At 19.8% G+C, this 26,664-nt stretch overlaps 1 protein-coding gene across 1 annotated transcript; it reads left to right on the forward strand.

Moving 5' to 3' along the window:
• Nucleotides 1-580: 580 nt before the first annotated feature.
• Bma-dyc-1 (conserved hypothetical protein,hypothetical protein) lies at nt 581-24,026 on the forward strand (the record flags this gene model as incomplete). The annotated part of the gene is made up of 17 exons (XM_043075879.1): nt 581-763; nt 5,512-5,638; nt 11,851-12,002; nt 12,989-13,188; nt 13,967-14,111; nt 14,502-14,705; nt 15,173-15,298; nt 16,052-16,177; nt 16,405-16,563; nt 16,792-16,944; nt 18,836-18,955; nt 19,321-19,434; nt 20,226-20,434; nt 20,823-20,954; nt 21,586-21,748; nt 22,700-22,971; nt 23,852-24,026. 17 exons carry the CDS (start codon nt 581-583, stop codon nt 24,024-24,026), a joined length of 2,760 nt encoding a protein of 919 aa, XP_042931813.1.
• Between the last annotated feature and the right edge of the window lie 2,638 nt (nt 24,027-26,664).

Raw genomic sequence — 26,664 nt, forward strand, 5'->3', positions numbered from 1 at the left:
ATTGATGCACTAATTTCATTCATTCAATTCAATTCTCTCTCTCTCCCTCTCTCTCTCTTCTTCTTCTTCCTCTTCTCTTTATATTTTTAAAATTTAATTAAATTAACAAACAAATTTAATTTTACAAAGTAAAAATCTTAATTATTCTATTCATTTCATAAAAGCAAAAAAAAAAAAAAAAAATTTGAAATTAAATTCTTATCTAAAATAAATTTTAAATTTTCTTATCGTTAAATATTTACGTTTAATAAATTATTTAAAATAAAACAAAAAAAAAAAAAAAAAAAAAAAGAAATCTACGTTTTAATTTGCTATAATATATTTATAGCTCTCTTCTCTTTATTATGCATGTACCGTACAATTATCATTCATTTATCAGTTATCATCATCTATCCTATCGTTATTACTATTATCATCATCATCATCATCATCATTACTATTAATAATAAGAAGAGTGATAACTATTATTATTACTACTACTGCTATTATTATTATTATTATTATTACTACTACTACTACTACTGCTACTACAACAACAACAACAACAATAATAATTATAATAAAATAATTGGAATTGGAAATGTTACATTTTTCGAGTACCGATACGGACGACAAAGCTCTTTCGGAAGAAGAACGATTTTATTATCTCCGATTGATGGCAAAGCCATCAAAAGGGAAGAATGAACCAATAAAAACAAAATTTGTTCGCTGGTCACTACCATGTCCCCAACAAGAAAGTCTTGAAACTGACCGTGATCTCGAGGTATGTCGCAACGTTTCCATCATTCACGTTTCTATTTCAACGTTTTCCATCATTCACGTTTCTATTTCAACGTTTTCCATCATTCACGTTTCTATTTCAACGTTTTCCATCATTCACGTTTCTATTTCAACGTTTTTCATCATTCACGTCTCCATTTCAACGTTTCCATCATTCACGCTTCCATTTCAACGCTTTCGTCATTTACGTTTCTATTTCGACGTTTTCATCATTCACGTCTCATTTCAACGTTTCCATCATTCACGTTTCCATTTCAACTTTTTTAGCATTAGCGTTTCCATTAAAACGTCTTCGTCATTTACGTTTCCATTTCGACGTTTTCATCATTCACGCTTCCATTTCAATGTTTTTCATCATTCACGCTTCCATTTCAACGCTTTCGTCATTTACGTTTCCATTTCGACGTTTTCATCATTCACGCTTCCATTTCAATGTTTTTCATCATTCACGCTTCCATTTCAACGCTTTCGTCATTTACGTTTCCATTTCGACGTTTTCATCATTCACGCTTCCATTTCAATGTTTTTCATCATTCACGCTTCCATTTCAACGCTTTCGTCATTTACGTTTCCATCATTCACGCTTCCATTTCAACGTGTTCCTAATCCATGAAGGCTTCATCACTCTTTTTTTTTTTTTAAATTTTTATTCTAACAATATAAATGTATTTTTTTAAAAAATAGAAATAATTGGTAAATATTTATTTGTTTTATAAAATCATAGATTTTTGAATATTTTTATTAAGGAATGATTGCAAATTTGAAATATTTAAATTTCATTTTATTGATTGAGTTATTATTATTATGTATTTTGAAAGTTATATATCAGGATTTTATTTTATTAGTTAAGTTACTATTATTGTTTATTTTGCAAGTTAAATATTTGAATTTTATTTTATTAGCCACGTTACTATCATCATTATCTTGAAAGTTAAATATTTGAATTTTATTTTTAATATTTGAATTTTATTTTTAAATATTTGAATTTTATTTTATTTTATTTTATTAGTTAAGTTACTTATAATTATGTATTTTGAAAGTTAAATATTAAGATTTTATTTTATCAGTTAAGTTACTATTATCATTATCTTGAAAGTTAAATATTTGAATTTTATTTTATTAGTTATTTAGATTTCATTTTATCAATTAAGTTACTATTATCATTATCTTGAAAGTTAAATATTTGAATTTTATTTTATTAGTTAAGTTACTATTATTGTTTATTTTGCAAGTTAAATATTTGAATTTTATTTTATTAGCCACGTTACTATCATCATTATCTTGAAAGTTAAATATTTGAATTTTATTTTATTAGTTAAGTTACTTATAATTATGTATTTTGAAAGTTAAATATTTAGATTTTATTTTATCAATTAAGTTACTATTATCATTATCTTGAAAGTTAAATATTTGAATTTTATTTTATTAGTTAAGTTACTTATAACTATGTATTTTGAAAGTTAAATATTTTGATTTCATTTTATCAGTTAAGTTACTATTATTGTGTATTTTGAAAATTCTAAAGATTTTAACTTTTTAAATTATAAATTTTTTTTATAACTTTAAATTTTATAGCAATATAGCAGAAGAAAATATAAATTACATATTATTATTCTTAAAAACATTTTTCTCTAACGATCGATGATAAAAGATAACTGAAAATTTTCAATTTAGCAATTTAAATAAATATTATAAATGTTTTTTCTTTCAAATTTTGGAATTCTTTTTCATTATTTTCAATGTTTGATAAATGATTAAATTATTTTAAATTACTTTTATTATTATTAATATAATAATATTTATGGAGTAGAAAGCTATTGAAATTACTAGAATAATGCAAAAAGTTTTCTATTAAAATTTTTAGATTATATTTATATGAATTAAAAAATTTAGAATTATATTAAAATTACTACAAATTTTTCATATTTTAAAGTTAGTTAAATATAAAAATTTCTCTCTCTTCACCGAATCTAATAAATTTAGCCATTTTTATAAGATTATTAAATTAAATATGTACAAATATTATTTTATTAACCTTATTTTTTCCTTTTTTAAATTTATTTAGGTTTATTAATTTGAAACAATTTTTTAAAATGCCTTAAACGTTTATTTTGAATGAAAAAATTAAATTATTTTGCTTCTTTCAAAACAAATAAAAGAACCAATTATATCGCTTTTAAAAAGTATCTTTTTATCATTTAAAATATTTGCAAAATTATTTAATATTTTTTTAATTTACACAATTAACTTTAATTTGCTCATACAATATGAATATTTATTGTTATCACAATTATATCATCAAAATTTCCAGTACATTAATTTGGAAAAGCAAAAAAAAAAAAATAATAGTATCATTGATTGATAAATTTAAAATAAAATTAAATTATGCAACTTTGTTTTTTTTTTTTTTTTTTTTTCAAAATTTTACATCGATAGAAAGAGTATAAATAAATATTCTTTTCAACTATAAATTTTTATTAATTTTTTTTTTGTTAACTTTTACATATAACTTATCATTAACTGTCTTCTTTTTTGTTTTATTTTTTTACTAATTTTTGCAAAAAAATTTTTTTTTATTTTTTTAATTTTTTATTTTTTCAATGACGTAAACAGAGAGAGAGAAATAATTGATTAAGTATTTCTAATACTTTACAAAAAGAAAGAAAGAAAGGTAAAAAAAAAAAAAAAAACAATTATCTTATCATCATTAATTTATTCTTACAAAAGGTTAAAGTTCATTTCATTTGTCTATTTAACATTGTTAGATATTTCAATATTTTAGTTGAAAAAAAAAAAATGAAAAGAAAAGAAAAGAACAGTTGCAAATTTTTGTTTCGTTTCATTTTTCGAACTTTAAAATGCATTAGAGAACGATATTTCTTCTTTCATTTGTAAAAAATTTCAAATTATTTTTTTTTTTTTTTACATTTTACTTTTTTCAATCAATCAATCTGATTATTTATTTCACTTAAGAATCATATTTCTTTTAAAATATATCAAATTTCTTATGTAGATGTGTGTGTGTGTGTGTGTTCTGTGTTCAATGCTATTTAACTTTTTTTTTTTTTTAGCAAACAAAAAAGAAATTTTAAAATTTTGAACATTTTAAAACAGCGAGGATATATATATATCTGTTATGTTTATCTATTAACACTTTCGTAATAGAGTTGAAGCAATTTTGAAGTGCAAAATGAATTTTAAAAAAAAAAAAAAAAAGAAAAAAGAAAGGAAAAGCACTTTGTCTTAGCAACAAAGAATAATGTTAATACTCGCAGAAAATTAACAAAAAAAAAAAAAAAAAAATTGCAATTTTTTTTTCAATTTAATATTTATTATTGTTAATTATTACTATTAGCATTATTAATAGTATTATTAGTTATTGCTAGTATTAATATTATTAGTAGTATTATTAATTATTATTAGTATTAATATTATTACCAGTATTATTAATTATTTGGTAGTATTATTAATTATTATTAATAGCACAATTAGTTATTACTAGCATTAATATTATTAGTAGCATTATTAATTATTTGGTAGTACTAATAATAATAGTACTATTAATTATTATTAGTAATATTATTAATTATTTAGTAGTGTTATTATTATTATTAGTAATATTATTAATTCATGTTATTAGTATTAATTATTACTACTAGTATTATTAATTATTTGCTAGTATTATTAATTATTATTAGTAGTAGTATTACTAATCATTATTAATTATTACTAGTAGTATTATTAATTATTTGTTAGTATTATTAATTATTTAGTACTATTATTAATTATTATTATTACTATTATTAATTACTATTAATGGTATTATTATTAATTATTATTAGTAGTAGTATTACTAACTATTACTAGTACTATTATTAATTATTATTATTAGTATTATTAATTACTATTAATAGTATTATTATTAATTAATTAGTAGTATCATTACTATTATTAGTAATAGTATTACTAACTATTATTAGTAATATTATTAATTACTATTAATATTATTATTAATATAATAACTTAGATTTAGTTTTTTTTTTTCTGAAATTTAACAAAAATTTATGATATTTTTTTTTTTTTTAGAATGAATGAATGAATGGAAAAAAAAGGAAAAAACCTAAAAAAAAAGGAAAGAATAATAATTTATGAATTATATAAATAAAAAAAATTAGTTTTATTCAGTCTTTTTTTTTTTAATTTTATTGTTGTATTTGAAAAAGAAAAGTGGAAAAAAAATGAGTGCAAATATTTATTTAACTAAAATTTGAAAATATTTTTTCTAAAATAAATATTTTACAATGAATTTATTTTCTTTTTTTTCAAATTTTCAATTATAATTTCAAATAATTTTATCATTAATCTTTTTTCCTTCTTGAAAACAACAACAAATAACTTTTCAATATATAATTCCAATATGGAATTTTTTTTTTAAATTGAATTGTAAAATTAAATAAAAACGATGATCATATTTAATTGAAGTGTAAAATGAATTTAATATTCGATTAATTTTAATAAAATTTTTTTAGTTTAAATGTGTTCAAAATTTTTGTTTCAAAAAAAAAAAAAAGTAAATTGTTAAATAATAATAAATTTTTTTTTGAATTAATACTATTAATGAAATTTATATATCAAAAAAAAAATTTTTTTTTTTAATCTTTTATACTTTTCTAATTTGTAATTTAATATTTAATTAATTTTAATAAAATTTTTTACATCAGAAATTTACAGAGCCAAGCGATGCGTGTTGTACGAACAATTGGACAAGCATTTGAGGTATGTCATAAGGTAGCACAGGAGCAAATGCAAGAAAAGTATCAAGAAGATTCAGAGAGTAGTTCTAATATAAGGGTTAAAAGTAAGTTTAACTCAATTTTAGTTTTATTTTTTTTTTTTTTTTCAATAAAATTTTTTTGTTTATTTGTTTATTTTTTGTTAATTAAATGTTATAAATTGTAAATAATAGTAGAAAAAAAATTTTTTAATCAATAAGAAAATTTATAGTTATATTTGTAGTTTTTAATTTAAGGGTTAAAAGTAAGTTTAACTCAATTTTAGTTTTTTTTTTTTAATAAAAATTTTTTGTTTGTTTATTTTTTGTTAATTAAATGTTATAAATTGTAAATAATAATAGAGGAAAAAAAATTTTTGATCAATAAGAAAATTTATAGTTATATTTGTAGTTTTAATATAAGGTTTAAAAGTAAGTTTAACTCAATTTTAGTTTTTTTTCAATAAAATTTTTTTGTTTGTTTATTTGTTTATTTGTTAATTAAATGTTATAAATTGTAAATAATAATAGAGGAAAAAAAATTTTTGATCAATAAGAAAATTTATAGTTATATTTGAGTAATAATAATTAATTGTTTTAATCAAAGATTGAATTCAATTTTTTCATTTAACATTTAATTAAATTCCTTTTATTGAATTAATTAAATTACCTTTATTGCATGTCAACATTAATAAGTTAAAACTTTTAATTGTGTTTTTATTTGAAATCATTTTTGTTTTTTTTTCGTTTTTCTACTTCTTATCATTTATCACTTTAGTAAGCTTATCATAATCAAAAATTTAAAAAAAAGACGAAAGTTTTGTTTTTAATTTTAAAAACTATGACAGTTGAAAAGTTTTTATTACTTAAAATTGAATATTAAACTACAGTATTACTTGTTCATTGCATCAAAAGCAAATGTTTCGCAGTTAAAAGTATCATAAAATTGTATATACTATTATAAATAAATAAATAAATTAATTTAATCGGTTAAACAGAAACAAAAAAAAAAAAAAAAAATTTAAAAATTAAAAAAATATTATGTTTACTAATTAATTATCATGTAAAATTGATTCGTTCAATTAAATGAAATAAATTGATATTGCAAATTTTTTTTGCTATATCTTTGATGAAATGAAATAAATAAAAAGTTTTCAAAAAATCATTGTATGTATTAAAAAAAACAAACAATTAATTACTTTAATTAATTAATATAAAAATTTTATTAAATATTAATTAAATATAATATTTAATAAATTAATAAATTGAGCTAATAATCTCTAATTTTTACTTTAAATATTAGAAACAATAATTACTTTGTCTCTTTCTCTCTCTCTCCCTCCCTCTCTCCCTCTCTATCTTTTTAATTTAGTTTTTTTTTAAAAAATTTTTAACTACAAATGAATTAGTGTAATTATAATTTTATTGCTAACTAAAATGTTAAATTGTCTTTTAAATATTTAACGTACACAATGCATCAATCAAATTACTTTTCATTTATTTTTTTTTTTTTTTTAAAAAATTTCAAACAAAGCGCAATTAGTCATTTTCGCAGATTATTGCGAGAATGAAACTTTTTTAAGCTAAAATTTCCGCCTATTCATCTATTCCACTTTACCGCTTATCATTTTTTCAGGGTGCAATTTCCATAGTTTTTTTTTTTGAAATATTTATCCAATTATCAAATTCTAAATGATAACGCTTTATTTCATTATTATTTATTATCAAATTTTAAATTGAATTATTATTAATTTTATAGATATCAAATCTCGAAATGGCAATACTTAATTTTATTATCAAATTTTAAATTGAATTATTATTAATTTTATAGATATCAAATCTTGAAATGGCAATACTTAATTTTATCATCAAATTTTAAATTGAATTATTATTAATTTTATAGATATCAAATCTCGAAATGGCAATACTTAATTTTATCATCAAATTTTAAATTGAATTATTATTAATTTTATAGATATAAAATCTTGAAATGGCAATACTTAATTTTATCATCAAATTTTAAATTGAATTATTATTAATTTTATAGATATCAAATCTTGAAATGGCAATACTTAATTTTATCATCAAATTTTAAATTGAATTATTATTAATTTTATAGATATCAAATTTTGAAATGGCAATACTTAATTTTATTATCAAATTTTAAATTGAATTATTATTAATTTTATAGATATCAAATCTTGAAATGGCAATGCTTAATTTGACTATCAAATTTTAAATTAAATTATTATTAATTTTATAGATATCAAATTTTAAATAGTATTATTTAATTTTATTATCAGATTTTAAATTGCAATATCTAATTTTATTGTTATCAAATCTTGAATGGCAATATTTAATTTTATTATTATCAAATGCTAAATGACATATCAATTTCTTTTTTTCTTCAAGTTTTTAAATTATAATCATTATTTTTTATGAGACTTTAATGAAAGATACATTATAAAAGTTTGATTAATTAGAATTCGATTAATTAATTAATTAAAGTATTTGAAAAATGATTCTATTTGAATTTGTTTACATTTCATTGTTCCAAGTTATCTTGATAGTTTAGAATAACAAATTATTCATTGATTATTATATTGAACTAAAATTTATAAAAAATAATCTTCTTTTTTTTCTAACATATAAAAAAATTTGAATTTTAGCAATTAATCTTTGCAAACAGTAAAATAATTAAATTCTTCTGATTAAGTAGTAAATAAAGATTATTATGTAAATAAAAAAAAATTAAATGATAAATTGATTAAAGTTATCAAAGATTAAGAAAAGAAAGGATTAATTGTTTTAACAATGCGAGATTATCGAGCAAACAGATGATTTAAATAGATGAAAATTTAAAATTAAATAATAAACTGATTAAAGTTGATTGAATTAATTATTATAATACATTAATTGATTAAACGAAAACGATTTAGTATATAAGTTATTCAATGTTAAATTCAATTAAAAATTAAAAAAATAAAAAATAATTTAATAATTAGTCACTTATTCCTGCTGTTTTCTAGTCTTAAAATTAAATAATAAATTGATTAAAGTTGATTGAATTATTTATTATAATACATTAATTGATTAAACGAAAACGATTTAGTATATAAGTTATTCAATGTTAAATTCAATTAAAAATTAAAAAAATAAAAAATAATTTAATAATTAGTCACTTATTCCTGCTGTTTTCTAGTCTTAAAATTAAATAATAAATTGATTAAAGTTGATTGAATTATTTATTATAATACATTAATTGATTAAACGAAAACGATTTAGTATATAAGTTATTCAATGTTAAATTCAATTAAAAATTAAAAAAATAAAAATAAATCACATATTTCATTTATTTCTGCTAGTTTCTAATCTTAAAATTAAATAATAAATTGATTAAACTATTTATTATTATATATAAATTGAGTAAACCAATTATTATTTCACATTGTATAGTAGTATATTCTACGTAAAAAAAAAAATTCAAATTCAAATAAATGGTAAATCCAGTTCAAATATGTGTTAAATTCAAATAAAAATTAAAAATAAATAAATAAATTACATATTTCATTTATTTCTGCTAATTTCTAATTTTATGCAAATTTTTCAAAATTTTTTTTTTTTAGCAAATTGATTTAAATATTATTTGATTATTTTTAAATCTACGTCAACAAATCATAATTGTAGTATTAATAAGCTTTTTTTTCCAAACTTTAAACAAATAGCAATTAGCATTTTCATATATGCGACATATGCGCAAATAATTTTAAATATTATTTGATTATCTTTAAATCTACGTCAATAAATCATAATTGTAGTAATACTAAGCTTTTTTTTCCAAACTTTAAGCAAATAGCAAGTAGCATTTTCATATATGCGACATATGCGCATTTGATTTTTTCATATGCGACATATGCGCAAATTGATTTAAATATTATTTGATTATTTTTAAATCTACGTCAATAAATCATAATTGTAGTAATACTAAGCTTTTTTTCCAAACTTTGAACAAATAGCATTTTCATATATGCGACATATGCGCATTTTTTGTTGATTCTTTTTTCTTCCTTTTTTTTTTTTTTTTTTTGTTGTCTTTTACAATATTCATTTTACTTTTTGACATTGAAATAATCACTCATTTTTACTGAATCCATTATGATTAGTTATGTCAGACTGATGAATGACATAATATATCAAATCACTTATCACCCTTATCAAATATCAAATCACTCTTATCAAATTTCAACTTTATCCAACCTTTCACTCTCTCTCTCTCTCTCTCTTTTCGATCAAAATTTTGATTCATTGTTTGTCAGTTTTTAAAAAGAAATATCATTTTACAAGATGAAGTGCTTACTTCTTAATAATTTGCAAAATTTTCAAACGTTTGAAAATTTTACTCTTTCCATATTCTATTGATCTATAAATATATATATTATTCCATAATCAAACTGTTACTGATTAATTTAATCAACAAAAAAAAATTTTCTTCTTCTCTTATCAATCAATATTCCTTATCAATATCGATCACAAAAACAAAGAAGGAGAAAAAAAGAGGAACGAAATGCTTTATATGTTTATATCAGTATGATAATTTCATATTTCTTTTCTTTTCTTCCTATTTTAATTTTTTTTTTTTTTTGCATTATCATTATTTGCTTTTTTTACTGATAAGATAAAATTATTTTTCTTTTATAAATGATACTGATAAGATAAAATTTTTGTTTTCTTATATAAATGATAATTTTGTTAACACCAGCAAAAAGATATGTTAAAAATTTTACACTAATATCGTTTTAATTTGTTATCAAAATTTTAATGTCCTTTTTTTTTAAAAAAAAAAAAAAAAAGATTAAAAATTCTTTGTGAATTTTAAATTATTAATTAGGATAAAATGAAGATTTTTTTCCTTTTGTTTAATATATATATCAAATATTTTAAAATTTGATAATTAAAAAAAATTTTTGCAATAAATTTTGTTCATTGAAAATTTTTTTTTCTAAAAAAAAAAGTTAAGAATTGAAAAGTAAAATAAAAAAATTTAGTTAATTTTAAAATAAATATTTATAATATAGAAGTCTGGCTCCTCTAAAAAACACAAAGATTGGAGTGATCAACCTGATCTACAGCATTCTCATAAAAAGTTGAATTTATTTTCAACTGGAAATGCTAAAAATGATGCAAATGCAAGAGAGATTAAATCACAGCAAAATTTTTTGCGATCAAAGCGCAAATGTCGCAGATTCTTTTCTATCGAACATAAAAGGGATAATTTAGCTGGTAAGTGAAGAAGGAAAGAAAAAAAAAACAAAATCTAAAAATTATTTTAAAAATTTATTACAAGACTTATTTATTTGATTATTTATCAAAAAATAATAATTTAAAATATTATAAAAATTTTTTAATAGCAAAAAATAATTATAATTTTTGAGAGAGAAAGAGAGAGAGAGAGAGAGAGGGAGAAAGAGAAAAAGTGTGAAAATTTGTATTTTTCTGAACAGACTATTTATAATTTCAATTTCATTTATTATTATAAATTAAATTTTTTACTGGAAATGGAAATGAGTATATTAAATATATTTTAATTTGTGATAAATTTTTATTTATTTAGAATGAAAGAATATATTTGATAACAGTGCATTTGAACTTAACATTTACTTCATTTCATTTCCCTTTTTTTTCACATTTTAATTAAATTTTCATTTTTTTTTTTTTTTTTTGTTTCTCTTTTCCTTCATTTAATTTATCGCTTCATTTTAAATAAATTTTAAAATGGTTAAAAATAATAAAACTTTTTTTACTCTGCTTTTTTTCTACTAAATTCCAATTTCATGCAGACACTTAATTTGTATTTAACTCAGATTATGGTGTAAACAATTTTTACAATAATTTCTAAAAGTTTATCTTTACATATTAAATAATTTTTTTAATTTAAATTTTTTAATTAAAGATTAAATATGAATTAACTGCCTTACTATTATTATTTTGAATTTCTTCAATTTATTGACTATTAAGTTTATATTTCATTAATTGAATAATTTTTTTGTTGTTGTTTTTTTTTTTCAGAAAATTTAATAAAAATTAATAGATTTAGCATATTTTTCTAAATGAATTGAAAATAAAAACTTAACCACAAAAGGTATTTTAGGTATTTTAAATAATAATTTTTTATTTGAAAAATAATTTCTAGCAGAAAAAAAAAATTTTTTTTTTTTTTGTTCTTAGATAAAAGATATTAATTATTGATTTTTTTTCTTTTAAATGATAATTTTAATAAATTAAAATTGTATCAATTATAGATTCACTCACAAGTACTGAAGGTGATCATATTGAAATAGAGGAAAAGTTAGCAAAAGTAAGTGAAGCATCACGTAGTCCATCACCAACGGATGATCCACCACCGCTTACAACGTCTGGCACACCTGTCTACCTGCAAAAACGTCATTCCATAGTATTTATTTATTGCTATAATTTTTTGCTATTTAATAATAATAATAATTAATAATTAAAATAATATATTTAATAATTAGTATTCATTATTATTATTGCTATAAATGTTTAGTATTCATTATTATTATTTTATTTATTTATTATTATTTATTATTATTATTAAAATTATTTACTACCTATTATTATTGCAGTGAAATAATTGATAAGTTAAATGTTATAAATAAAGAAATTTTTGATCATTGAATTTGTTAGAGATGAATAATATATTTAATAATTAGTAATAATTTAATAGTTGTACAAATAATATAAATTGAATGTAATTATTATATTTATTTATTCTTATTATTGCTATAAATATGAAGTATCCATTATTATTACTTTATTTATTTATTATTATTAATACTATAAATATGAAGTATTCATTATTACTATATTTATTTATTTTTATTATTATTAATACTATAAATATGAAGTATTCATTATTACTATATTTATTTATTTTTATTATTATTAATACTATAAATATGGAGTATCCATTATTATTAATTAATTTATTTATTTATTATTAATACTATAAATATGAAGTATTCATTATTATATTTATTTGTTGTTATTATTTATCATTATTATTAATATTATTTGCTGCTTATTATCATTGCTATGAAATAATTGATAAGTTAAATGTTATAAATAAAGAAATTTCTTATTATTAAATTTATTAGAAATGAATAATATATTTAATAATTAATAGTAATTTAGTAGTTTTACAAATTATATAAACTGAATGTTATTGTTATATTTATTTATTGTTTATTATTTATCATTTTTATTTACTCTAAATGTGAAATAATTAATAAGTTAAATGTTATAAATAAACAAATTTTTGATTATTAAATTTATCAGAAATGAATAATATATTTAATAATTAATAGTAATGCAAATAATATATTAAAGTAATATTAGTATTTCAGAATAAATGAATTTCAGTTTGGGCAACGAAAATCATCCGATGCAATTTTAAATCCATCAGCTGCTCTAGAAGCAACAGCTTTAGCTACTACTAATGCAGCTAAAGATTGTGCTCAAGCAAGCACTTCCGGTGAGTCACAAAAATTCTCACCCATTCAAACGAATCCGTTACAGCAATCCGGTTCATTAATCGGAATTAATCCAACAATTGCTACCAGGTATCGGTTATCTATTTGCTCATTTAATTCTCTCTCTTTTTTTTCTTTCCTTTAAATTTTCCAATTTATTTTTTCACATTCTGCAAGAAGATTAATTTGTTAAATTTAAAATGGTAAATAAAATATACGTAGAATAATTTGAACTCTAATAATTTCTTTATGTTATCATTTACTTATTATTTTTTTGTATTCCTTAAAATTACTTTACATTTTTGTGTTAAATTAGTGAAATGGAATTTTTTTAAAGAGTAATAGATGAAATGAAATTTAAATTTTATTTCATTAAATTATACTGATACGTTACCGTTCTAAATTTTGTTTGTTTTTTTTTTTTTTTAAATTAGTGAAATGGATTTTTTTAAAAAGTAATAGTTGCTAAATTAGTGAAAAATATTTTAAAGAGATAAGAGAAATTTAAATTTCATTTCAATAAATTATAGTAACACATTTCATTAAATTATATTTCATTAAAATATTAAATTATAGTAACACATTACCGTTCATATTTAATTGCTTTAAATTTTGTTTGTTTTTCTTAAATTAGTGAAATAGAGTAATAGATGATTTTAAAAAGTAATAGATGAAATGAAATGAAATGAAATTTAAATTTTGCTTCATTAAATTATAGTGACACATTATTGTTTCTATAAATAGCTTTAAATTTTGTTTGTTTGTTTATTTTTTTTTTTTCAAATTAGTGAAATAGAATAATAGATGATATTAAAGAGTAAATGATGATATAAAGTGAAAATTTAAATTATATTTGATTAAATTATAGTGACACATTACCGTTCGTGTCCGGTTCCTCAACTTTACCGCATTCGATGACATGGGGACCACAGATGACCGCTGCTACTGCTGGTCAATTTCAATCAATGCAAACGCTCGATCAACGTGGTTTGCCGACTATGCCTTATTATCCTGTTTGTTCTGTTTCCCCTACTGACTCAAAATTTTATTTTTTAACTTTTTTTTTTTTTTTTTTTGAAAACTTTTTGCAATTATTTATTTTTCTTGTGTGCTCTTTCTTTCTTTCTTTCTCTCTCTCTCTCTCTTTCTTTCTCTCTCCCTTACATTTTATATGATGCATTTTCTAAAAAGACAAAAATATAAACAATATTGACAAAGAAAAATTATTATTATTTTTTTGTTGTTAATTGTAAATTATAAGTAATGCCTAATTTATAGTAAACAAAAAAAAAAAAAATCTTAGATTATTTGAAAAAATTTTTTCCTACATTTCATATTTTAATTGGTTAATTAATTAATTAATTACTTAATTAATTATTTGTTGTTTTTTCAATTTTTTTAAGATGCCAATAATTGGTCCATCAGCATCAATGCCATATGGACTTAGTTCACCATATTTATTATCACCTTATGCAACCTTACCATTACCGGGGAATACCTCCTCCTGTGAACAACAACCCTCTACAACTAATTCGAACATTCCTGGAAGTCCTCTTGAAGGACAACATGATCTCACCACCTATCAGCTCAGTTTATCATTAGATCAGGTATTTGTCTTTTTTTTTTAATAAAATTAAATTATTCTAATTTTTAAAAAAAAAGAGAAAAAGAAAATTTGAAATATAATGAATATTTTTTTTTTTTTTTAAATGCTAAATTATTATATTTATTTAAAATTAGATTACTTTTTTTTTTTTTTTTACTTCGTTATTTTTAGATCATATTATATTGAAATTCTATGAGTATTTTATTGAATTAAATTTTAAAATGAAATATTTCTTCTTAATTTTATCTAATATATTTTATTATATTTTAGATTATTTTAATAGAAATAAATTATTTTGAAAAAAATTTACAAATAGTTTTTTTTTTTTTTTTTTTTTTAAATGAAATGTTAATTTTATCTAATATATTTTATTATATTTTAGATTATTTTAATAGAAATAAATTATTTTGAAGAAATTTTACAAATAGTTTTTTTTTTGAAAATAATTAATTGAATAAAATTTTACAGTATAATCAACATTTGATACGTTCACAATTGGATCAAGCACAACAAACCGCACAGGTAGCAAGCTGTCAGGTGCAATTATTAAGAGATCAGTTGACAAGTGAGACAACTGCTCGAATAGAAGCACAAGTTTGTCACATTTATTTTTCTATCAAAAAAAAAAAAAAAAGAAAGCCAGAAATGATTTAAGAAAATTTTAAATTTTGTAAAATTTGTTTTGATTTTATTTATTGGAATAAAATTTATTTGTCTATTTAAAATAATCTTCTTTTCATTTTTTATTATCTAATAATAATGGATCTTTTTTTTTTTTTTAAATCTATGTTTCATTAGTATTTTATTGAATTAAATTTTAAAATGAAATATTTCTTCAAAAAGACTTCATTTATTACTTGACTCTTTAGACAGTCTCGATCTTGATTAATCTCGGGTAAATTAAACAAAAAATTATTTAATTAAACTTGTCACGTTGAAATTTAATTTCCAGGTAATAAACTTTAAAGAAGTGCTACATTTCAATTACACATATGAATGTATAGTTGCATAGCAATTTTATCACAATTACAGCTTATCAGTACGATCACAATTTCAATTACTACAAAAAATTTAATTCTGATAATAAAACTAATTGTTTCTTATAATTTAACTCGTTGATTTATAATTAAATTTATTTTTAAAAACAATAATTAAATTTATTTTTTCTAAAAAAAAAAAATAATTGAGAAAAGTTCTTGACTAAAAGTAATATTCTAAGCAATATAATATTTTATTCATTTTACAATTTTCATAGGTGTTTCTTTGTTTCTTGTAGACTAGTACTACCTCTCTGATATGTGATATGATATGATATGATATGTTATCATATCATATATCATATTTCAGTCACGAACACATCAGTTGTTGAATGCAAATCGTGAATTGTTAGAACAAGTGCAAGCGCTTGTTCTAAGGCTTCAATCATTGGAAACTAAACTTGCCGAAGAAATTCAAGAACAAATCAATCAACCAGTAAAAAAAAAAAAAAAAAAAAAATTTTCCTCTTCTTTTAAAATTATTAAAATGAAAAAAAGGAAAAAGAAGAAATTTTTGCTTTTTCTAAGCAATTTCAATTTTTAATTATATAAATTGATAAAAAAAAAAAAAAAAAAAAAAGAATTTTTATAACCTAACTGTAATTTATTTTTTTTTCTATTCAAATTTAATTTCATTTAATTTAATTCATTTTTTTTTTTTAGTCAACATCAAAAGGACATGCCGACTCATCAACAATATTAGCAAAGAATTTAGGAGGAGCAAGGCAAACATCACAATTAACTAATTCATTACATGAACAATTTAAAAATGAAGCAAAAGTTCCTGGACCACCACCGCTTGATCCTTCAAAACCATATCAGGTTACAACTTTTTCAATTTTAATCAATTTCAATTAATTAAACTATTCGTTTTTTTCAATCTAAATTTTTATTTGTTTGTTTGTTTTGTTTTTTTTTTTTTTAACTTTAAAATTTAAAAATTAAATTGCTAGCAATTTTTTTTTTGTTCAGTTGCAATCATTAGCTTTTTTTTTTAACTTTAAAATTTAAAAATTAAATTGCTAGCAATTTTTTTTTTTTTTTGTTTAGTTGCAATCATTAGCTGATATACGAGCTGGTTCATTACCACCGCAAAGTGTAGCAGTTCAATCGAAGACGACTAATTCCTCTTCAACAACAAAAAATACTGCTCGTACAACGGATGATTACGAAGCTCGAACTGAACCAGAAAGTGGAACAGAGGTATATTCTGATTATTTTTTAAACTTTTTTTTAAAGCTTTTTGAAATAAATAAAACATTAAAGCAGCTAGAATTAAGTGTTATCAGTTGTAATGATAACACTTATCAACCAGAAAGTGGAACAGAGGTATATTCTCATTATTTTTTAAACTTTTTTTTAAAGCTTTTTGAAATAAAAAAAAAAAAAATAAAACATTAAAGCAGCTAGAATTAAGTGTTATCAGTTGTAATGATAACACTTATCAACCAGAAAGTGGAACAGAGGTATATTCTCATTATTTTTTAAACTTTTTTTAAAGCTTTTTGAAATAAAAAAAAAAAAATAAAACATTAAAGCAGCTAGAATTAAGTGTTATCAGTTGTAATGATAACACTTATCAACCAGAAAGTGGAACAGAGGTATATTCTCATTATTTTTTAAACTTTTTTTTAAAGCTTTTTGAAATAAAAAAAAAAAAAATAAAACATTAAAGCAGCTAGAATTAAGTGTTATCAGTTGTAATGATAACACTTATCAACCAGAAAGTGGAACAGAGGTATATTCTCATTATTTTTTAAACTTTTTTTTAAAGCTTTTTGAAATAAAAAAAAAAAAAATAAATAAAACATTAAAGCAGTTAGAATTAAGTGTTATCAGTTGTAATGATAACACTTATCATATGTTAGATATATTTATTCATTGAGTATGATCAATTTTTTCATTTAAATATTTAAAATTTTAGACTATTCTATATTTTATCAATTATAGATACCATTGATCTACCGATAGTTATTGATTTATTGATAGTATTTCTTATGCTTTTTCTTTTTTTCAACTTTATCTGAATGAATCTCACAACTGATCATCTATTTGGATGAGATTGGTCTGTTCAAATGAATTCTATAGATGATCTATTTGGATGAGATTGATCTGTTCAAATGAATTCTATACTTGATCTATTTGGATGAGATTGATCTGTTCAAATGAATTCTATAGATGATCTATTTGGATGAGATTGATCTGTTCAAATGAATTCTATACTTGATCTATTTGGATGAGATTGATCTGTTCAAATGAATTCCATAGATGATCTATTGAATGAGATTGATCTGTTCAAATGAATTCTATAGATGATCTATTTGGATGAGACTGATCTGTTCAAATGAATTCTATACTTGATCTATTTGGATGAGATTGATCTGTTCAAATGAATTCCATAGATGATCTATTTGGATGAGATTGATCTGTTCGAATGAATTCCATAGATGATCTATTTGGATGAGATTGATCTGTTCAAATGAATTCTATACTTGATCTATTTGGATGAGATTGATCTGTTCAAATGAATTCTATACTTGATCTATTTGGATGAGATTGATCTGTTCGAATGAATTCCATAGATGATCTATTTGGATGAGATTGATCTGTTCAAATGAATTCTATACTTGATCTATTTGGATGAGATTGATCTGTTCGAATGAATTCCATAGATGATCTATTTGGATGAGATTGATCTGTTCAAATGAATTCCATAGATGATCTATTTGGATGAGATTGATCTGTTCAAACGAATTCCATAGTTGATCTATTTGGATGAGATTGATCTGTTCAAATGAATCTCACAAATGATTGATCATTTTCTGGCCCTAAATTCAAATATATAGCTAGAAATATAACCTATCTAATTGTAAAATATTTGGTACTATTGCTTTTATCATTTATATTTTAATTATCATTCATTTATCATTTATATTTTAATTATCATTTATTTATCATTTATATTTTAATTATCATTTATTTATCATTTGATAATCATTCATTTGTTACAGGAAAATATTGCAATGGGAATGAAATTTTTGATAGAAAAATTCATAATAAATGAAGATAAGATAGTTTTTATAAAAATTTTTAGGATACGACAGATTACAGTTCTTCGGATCAATATGAGAAAGTACCATTTCCACTAATTCAACAACAGAAATTGGTACCTCTACCTGAACCACATCTCAATGTACTAATGTCCAATCCACAGGTAAATAAAATTTTAACTAATTGATTCATTGATTTCTTCACTTATATATTTTACGATTGAATGAAAAGAAGGAATACTATAAAATTTGTTTTCTTATGATAAGATTGTTTATTTCAGATAAAGATAAGTAAGATAAGTATTTTTATTTCAGATAGTATTCTAAAATTTCAGTAATGTAAACAGATGATAAGATTGTTTATTTCAGATAATACTATAAAATTTTTTTTTTTTATGATAAGATAGATGATAAGATTGTTTATTTCAGATAAGTATTGTAAACAAACAAATTGATAAATTTCAATTTTTACACAAAGAAATAAGTTTTCTCATAAATCTAAATTTATTTCAGCTTTTCTTTTTTGCAGGTTTTACCAAATTTATCATCATTTTTCTCTGCTCAATCAACACCAACCTCTGATAATTTTATTTCCAACTATCTAGCTTATCCAGTACGAAATCAAAATTCAGAAATTAATAAGGTTAAAATAATTATTTCTTTAAATAGTAAATTTTACTAATAATGTATCAAAATTTTCAATTATTTCGTTTATTTTATTAAAAAATTTTTGTTTATTTATTTACATCAAAGATATGTTATAGTTTACTCTGATTTTTTTAATTTATTTATTTACTTTTCAAAATAGTTTTATTTCCAACTATCTAGCTTATCTAGTAATAAGGTTAAAATAATTATTTCTTTAAATAGTAAATTTTACTAATAATGTATCAAAATTTTCAATTATTTCGTTTATTTTATTAAAAATTTTTGTTTATTTATTTACATCAAAGATATTTTATAGTTTACTCTGATTTTTTAATTTATTTATTTACTTTTCAAAATAGTTTTATTTCCAACTATCTAGCTTATCTAGTAATAAGGTTAAAATAATTATTTCTTTAAATAGTAAATTTTACTAATAATGTATCAAAATTTTCAATTATTTCGTTTATTTTATTAAAAAATTTTTGTTTATTTATTTACATCAAAGATATTTTATAGTTTACTCTGATTTTTTTAATTTATTTATTTACTTTTCAAAATAGTTTTATTTCCAACTATCTAGCTTATCTAGTAATAAGGTTAAAATAATTATTTCTTTAAATAGTAAATTTTACTAATAATGTATCAAAATTTTCAATTATTTCGTTTATTTTATTAAAAAATTTTTGTCTATTTATTTACATCAAAGATATGTTATAGTTTACTCTGATTTTTTTAATTTATTTATTTACTTTTTAAAAAAAAAAAAAAAAAATAATTTTATTATAGGATGATGAAGAGCAGCAAAATCCTTCATCAACTTCACGACGTATAAAAGAACGATCAAAAACATTGAAAGGTGGAGCATTATTTAAACGAATGTCATTTAATCCAAAACTTTGGGAGACAAAACGTGGAAAAGATATGGAATTAATAAGTACACCAACGATTGAAAGTATCGATGAATGTCAACAAAATGTATCAAAAAAGTTATATGAGTTTGGTTTTGATCAATGTCATTTGAAATAAAATTTGTTGTCATCAAATATGACGAAGTGATTTATCACAAATCAAAGTATCTTTTAATTACAAATAAAATTTAATTAATTTCTTTATAATAATAATAGCAATAATACTAAATAAACTAATATTATTTTTTTTTTAAAAAAAAAAAGCATAAAAAATTAATATTATTAATAAAATAATAAAAAATAAAATAAACTAATACTACTAATTCATTTTTTCTAATAATTTTTTTAATTCTTGCATGAATAATTTGATTAATTTTTAATCATTTCTATACAAAATAGTAAAAATTATTTATTATTTAAATTAAACAAATAATATTTAATGAAATGAAAAAAAAAAAAAAAAAAAGTATTGCAGAAAACAGAAAGGAATATCAAAAGATGATAGTGTTGATATTAAGAGGAAAAGATCTGATCGTTTACAAACAACAATTTCAATGGAACCAGGAACATCATCAACAGAGGAACGTTGTAAGAAACTATCTGATACGTATGTCTTTTTTTTTTTTTTAAATTACTGTTTATAATTATTTACCTAACAATTTTATAAGTTTTTTTTTTTATAACTTTATTATTATTAAAAGAAGAAAAAAAAAAAAGATTTTTTAAAAATTACTTTTAAAACACACACACAAAAAAAAATTATTTTATAACTTTGTTTATTTGTTTGTTTTCTTGTCTTTTTTTTTTTATTTTAATTAAAATAATTTTTGAAAATTATGATTAGAATTGAAATGGAAATTTAGAGTTGAAATGAAAATGCAAATTAAAATCTCATCAAATCCATCAAAGTGACGATCGTTGTTTCCAAACAATTTAAAAAAAATATTTTTTAAAATAAATAAAATAACTATTTTATAACATGTTTATTTGTTTCTTTATTTTAATTGAAATAAAAAATTTTTGAAAATTATGATAATAAATTTAAAGGTGAAATGGAAATGCAAATTAAAATCTCATCAAAGCGACAATCGTTCTTTTCAAACAATTTAAAAAATTAATTTATAATAAAAATTATTTTTAAAATAAACAAAAAAACTATTTTACAACTTGTTTATTTGTTTGTTTTTTTATTTTAATTAAAATAAAAAAATTTTTGAAAATTATGATAATAAATTTAGAGGTGAAATGGAAATGCAAATTAAAATGAATCCATCAAAGCGACGATCGCTATTTTCCAACGATTCAGTACAGTTGGAACCTGCTTCAATGCATTTAGCAACAGCAATGTATCCACCAAGACGGATGGATGCATTAATTTCAAACAAAGCACAATTGCATAGTGTAATTAAATAATTAATTAATTAATTAATTAATCAACTAATTTTTTTTTTCATAATAAATAAATTGTTGATTTGATGTAAAAATTTGAATGTTTAATTAATTTCTAATTGATTGAATAAGAATATGAAATTAGTTTAATGAATGGAACAAGAAATAAACTTAAAAACAGTAATTAAAATTAATCGATTTTCAATTAGTTTTAAAAAATTAAAAACGAAAAAGAAAAATGATAAAATAATTTAATTGAAAGATTTTCAAGAAAAAAAAAAAAATTATGTCTTACTTAAACTATAGTGTAAGTTATTTGTTAATTTATAATAAAAAAAATTTTTATCATATGAAAAATTTTCTCATATTTAATCAATAAATGCGAATGGATTTAAGTTTGAATTTAAGTTTAGTTTAAATTAATTGATTTTCTTTCTAAAATATTCTATAATTTCTTGATAAGTTTAAAAAAATTCTGTCAACTAATTTGCAATCATTTAAATGATGAATAATATTTTTTTAGTAATGCTTTATTAAAATTTAATTTTACAAAAAGTATAAAATGAATATGAGACGAAGCAAATTTATAATAACAAATAAAAATTATTGGAAGAAAAAAAAAGAAAACTTTGCAATTCAAAATTTGTATTTTAAATTTATGAATTTTATTCATTTTTTTTTTACAAACTTTCTTTCTTAATTTCAACCAAAAATTACTTTTGATCCTTCCAGATCAAATTTTAATCTAAATTTATGATTAAAACTGAAATTGTTAGCTAACTATTTGAAATAAATATAATTAAGCCTTGAAATATACATATATAATTAACCTGAAAAATTTATTTGAATGTAATTGAAAACAATTCAGTTTCAAAATGTAATTTAAAACGATTTTTAAATTATCAAAAAAAAAAAAAAAAAAAATGATTACAGATTGAAATCACTGAGCAATGCAAATTTCAGAGGGTTTCACAAGATGTTGGAGAAGAATTAGCAACATTTGCGCCACAGCAACAACCCACTGCGCTTATCGGTAATGGACCTATTCCATCGCTAATATCCGGTCGACAACTTGCAAATCATATCGGTGCTTTAAATGAAAAGGAAAAGTTACGACGGACGAGTAATAGTGGGTCAAATCAGATACTAATGCTACAGGAAGCATTAAAGCATAGCTTAGCTAACACTAAACAACAATTAATTCAAAGTAATGAAACATTGGATGGTATGCGAGGGTTAGTTTTTTTTTTTTTTTTAAATTTTAAAATTATTTATGAATTTCTTTTTTTGAATTTAAATTCTTTAGTTGCCATTTGTTGAATTATTTTATTTAAAGTAGACAAATATGCTTAGTTTTTAATAAAAAGAATTACTTTTTTTTTTTGAGTTCAAATTTTTCAATTAGCATTTTTTGAATTATTTATTTCGAAGTAGACGAATACTTAGTTTTTAACATAAAGAACTACTTTTTTTTGAATAATTTTTTGAACACGAATTATTCAATTAGCATTTTTTTAATTATTTATTTGAAACGAACAAATGATTTCAGTAATAGATGATAGTTTTTAAAATAAAGAATTACTTTTTTTTTGAATTATTTTTGAATTAAAATTTTTTTTTGTCATCATTTTTTGAATTATTTATTTAAAATAGACAAATAATTTCATTAATAGATGATAGTTTTTAAAATAAAAAATTATTTCCTTTTTTTTGAACTCAAATTTTTCTTATCATCATTTTTTGAATTATTTTTTTAAAGTAGACAAATACTTAGTTTTTAACATAAAGAATTACTTTTTTTTGAATTATTTTTTGAATTCAAATTTTTCAATTAGCATTTTTTAAATTATTTATTTAAAATAGACGGACAAATGATTTCATTAATAGATGATAGTTTTTAGGATAAAGAATTAATAATTTTAATTCTTTATCATTTACTAATTTCAATTTAGTAAATTGATCTAAACGTTAATTTTGTCATACATAATTATAAATTATGTATGATTCTTATTCAAGAATTTTGTAAATTTTAATAATAAAAGTAAAATTTAAATTTTAATAATTCTTTTGTAAATTTAATAAGTAAATAGTGAAATGAATTTGTTCTTCTTCTAGTTCATTACGATATATGGAATCAGAAAAGCAAAAATTGGGTGATCCGATGGTACTAGCAAAACTAACCAAACTGCCAACGTTTATGTCTACAGGAACTGCTGATTCCTTAGATGAGACAAATGAATTGTCACCAACAATTTCTGGTGGTGCACAAAGGACACCGACAAATGATTGAAAAAGTAATGTTGCAGAATAAAATGTTGAAACTCGAACAAAATGACACTGAAATTATCCTTTAAAAGGAGTATTTATTTAGTTTGACATAATAATTAATTAATTATGTTAGTACTTTTATACAAATTAATTTTTACTTCAAATTCATTCCATTTTTTTTTTTTTTTTTTTGATGTTGTCATCCTTTTTTTTTTTTCATTTTTCATTTTAAAATTTAATAAATTGAATAATTAATGTGTGTATTTTGCTATTTTCCTACATATCCAAAAAACAAAAAACTTTTGTATAAATATATTTTATAAGTATCATTTAAAAATTGCAAATTATTTTAGGAAGTTTTTTTTTTTTTCTTTTCTCTTTTTTTTTTCTTTTCATTTTCGCTTAATTATTTTCCAGGTGAAAATTTAGCTGTAGGAAATATAAAAAAAAAATATGATTGTTAGTGAAATTCTCGATTCAAATTAATTCCTAAATCTGTTCCAATTAATATCTATCTATTATTTTTTCTCTTTCTCTCTCTCTCTCTCTTTCTCATTTAATAAATGATACTTTTACTATAAATTTGCTATATGATAAATATATTTTTTTGTGATAACAAATGATAGCTTCCAAAATTGTAATATTTGAAAAGAAATTTTTAAATTTAATTTTTATTAAATTTGATAATAAAGAGGGAAAAAAGAAGTTACATAATAAAATGAAAAACATTTTAAAATTTTTGTTGCGTCGTCTTTCTCAATCTTTCCTTTTTTGCTATTATTATTATTATTATTACTGTCAATTATAATTATTTATTATTGTTAATTAACCATATAAAAAAAAAAAAAACTTTCATATTTGTTGTAAACATGAAAATATTTACAAAAAAAAAAAAAAAAATATTTTTAATGCTTATATAAAATACTTATGAACACAATGAACTGTCATTTTAGCGAACTGTGATAAGCTTATCAGGACACAATCACACATAATTTATCAAATTTTTATCACATTATTTTTTCTTTTTATCAATTTATCAAATATATTTCTTTTCAAAAAAAATAAAAAAATAAAATTTGCTTTTAAAAACAAATAATATTAAAAAAAAAAAAAAAAATGTATAAATTATAAATTAATTTTGAATAATTAATATCTTATTAAAGCATTCTTTTCATCATTAATCATTGATTTAATAAAAAATATTTCATTTTTCATTTAACAATTCAGTTTTTTCCTTTTTTCCTTTTTTTTTTTTTTTTTTTTTTTTAATATGAAAAAATTGAAATGTAAACAAAGCAAAAAAAAACAAAAAAACAAATGTGATTGTGACTGAGTAAGCAAATTCTCTTTTCTTTGAATGGCGTGAAAATATTTGAACTTGTTTGTTTGTTTATTTGTTTGTTTTTCGTTTTTTTGTGATGAATGAACGAGTGAATTTTAAATGATCAAAAATAAATGGAATTTCTTCATTATTGTCATTATTACAACATATTTTTTTTTTATTGTTATTTATCATTAATTAACATTTTAATTCTTAATCAATTATTTTAGTAATAATTTTTTTGCCTTCCAAATCAAAGTTTCTTTACTCTTAAAACATTAAAAAGTTTAGTCCATTTTTTAGTTTTTTTTTTTTTTTATTGATAATTTAAAAGAAAAGTAATTGAAGAGAGATATTTCATTAACTTTGATTACTTTTACTTAACGCAAAAGTAAAGAAAAATGTTAAAATAAATTTAGGTTAATTTTTAGTATAACAATTTTTTGTTTTCTAATGCTTTTTAAACAATTGCATAAGTTTTTAAAAAAGTTATTTGAAATATTTCATATCAATTTTAATTCATTCTATTATATCAATTTTTCCAGTTGAAAAAAAAAAAAAAAAGGAAAGAATGATTATCATACTGATAGGATAACGCTTATCAGTATCTGACAATGATACATGAATAACTAGTAAACATGACAGTTTTAATTATTATTTAATGAATTTTGAATATTTCAGTGGTTGTTTCAAGCTTTTCGACATTATTTATTAGCACATTTACACTGCAATTTCTTTTTATCATTTCATAAAAAGTTTGAAAATTGAATAATTTATAAATTTTATAAAAATTCAATATTATAATTTATTGTAAATAAAGAAAAAAAAAAGAAAGCTGACAATTTCAATTAGCTAAAATTTTACAGTTTTATCTATATTTAAAAGCATTGCTTTTTTTTTTTTTTTTTTTTGAAAATATCAAAATATCAATTAAATTTACTAAAATAATTCGAATGGTTAAATTTAAATCAAATTATCAATGAGATTTCAAGCACATATTAAATAACTTTTATGATTATTCCAATAATTTTGATAAATTTTGCTTAATTGCAATTAAAATTAATAATTAATCATAGTAGTTAGCAATCTATATCAAATGATAATTGTTAATTCATATCATTCACTAATCTAGAAATGCCTAATCTTATTTGCTCAGCAAACAAAATATCTTATCAGTTACAAAAATACAGCAACAAATAAAACCTTATATTATCATTGTAAATTTTGTGATAAATTTAAATTTTAATTTAGCTTATCATTCAGTGTGCTTAGTTTTTTTTTTCCAATCAAAAATATTTGGAACAAAAATTTACATACAAATAAAAAGTATTCTCATTTC

This window comes from Brugia malayi (genome assembly GCF_000002995.4).
Source record: "Brugia malayi strain FR3 genome assembly, contig: Bm_v4_ChrX_scaffold_001, whole genome shotgun sequence".
NCBI lineage: Eukaryota > Metazoa > Nematoda > Chromadorea > Rhabditida > Onchocercidae > Brugia > Brugia malayi.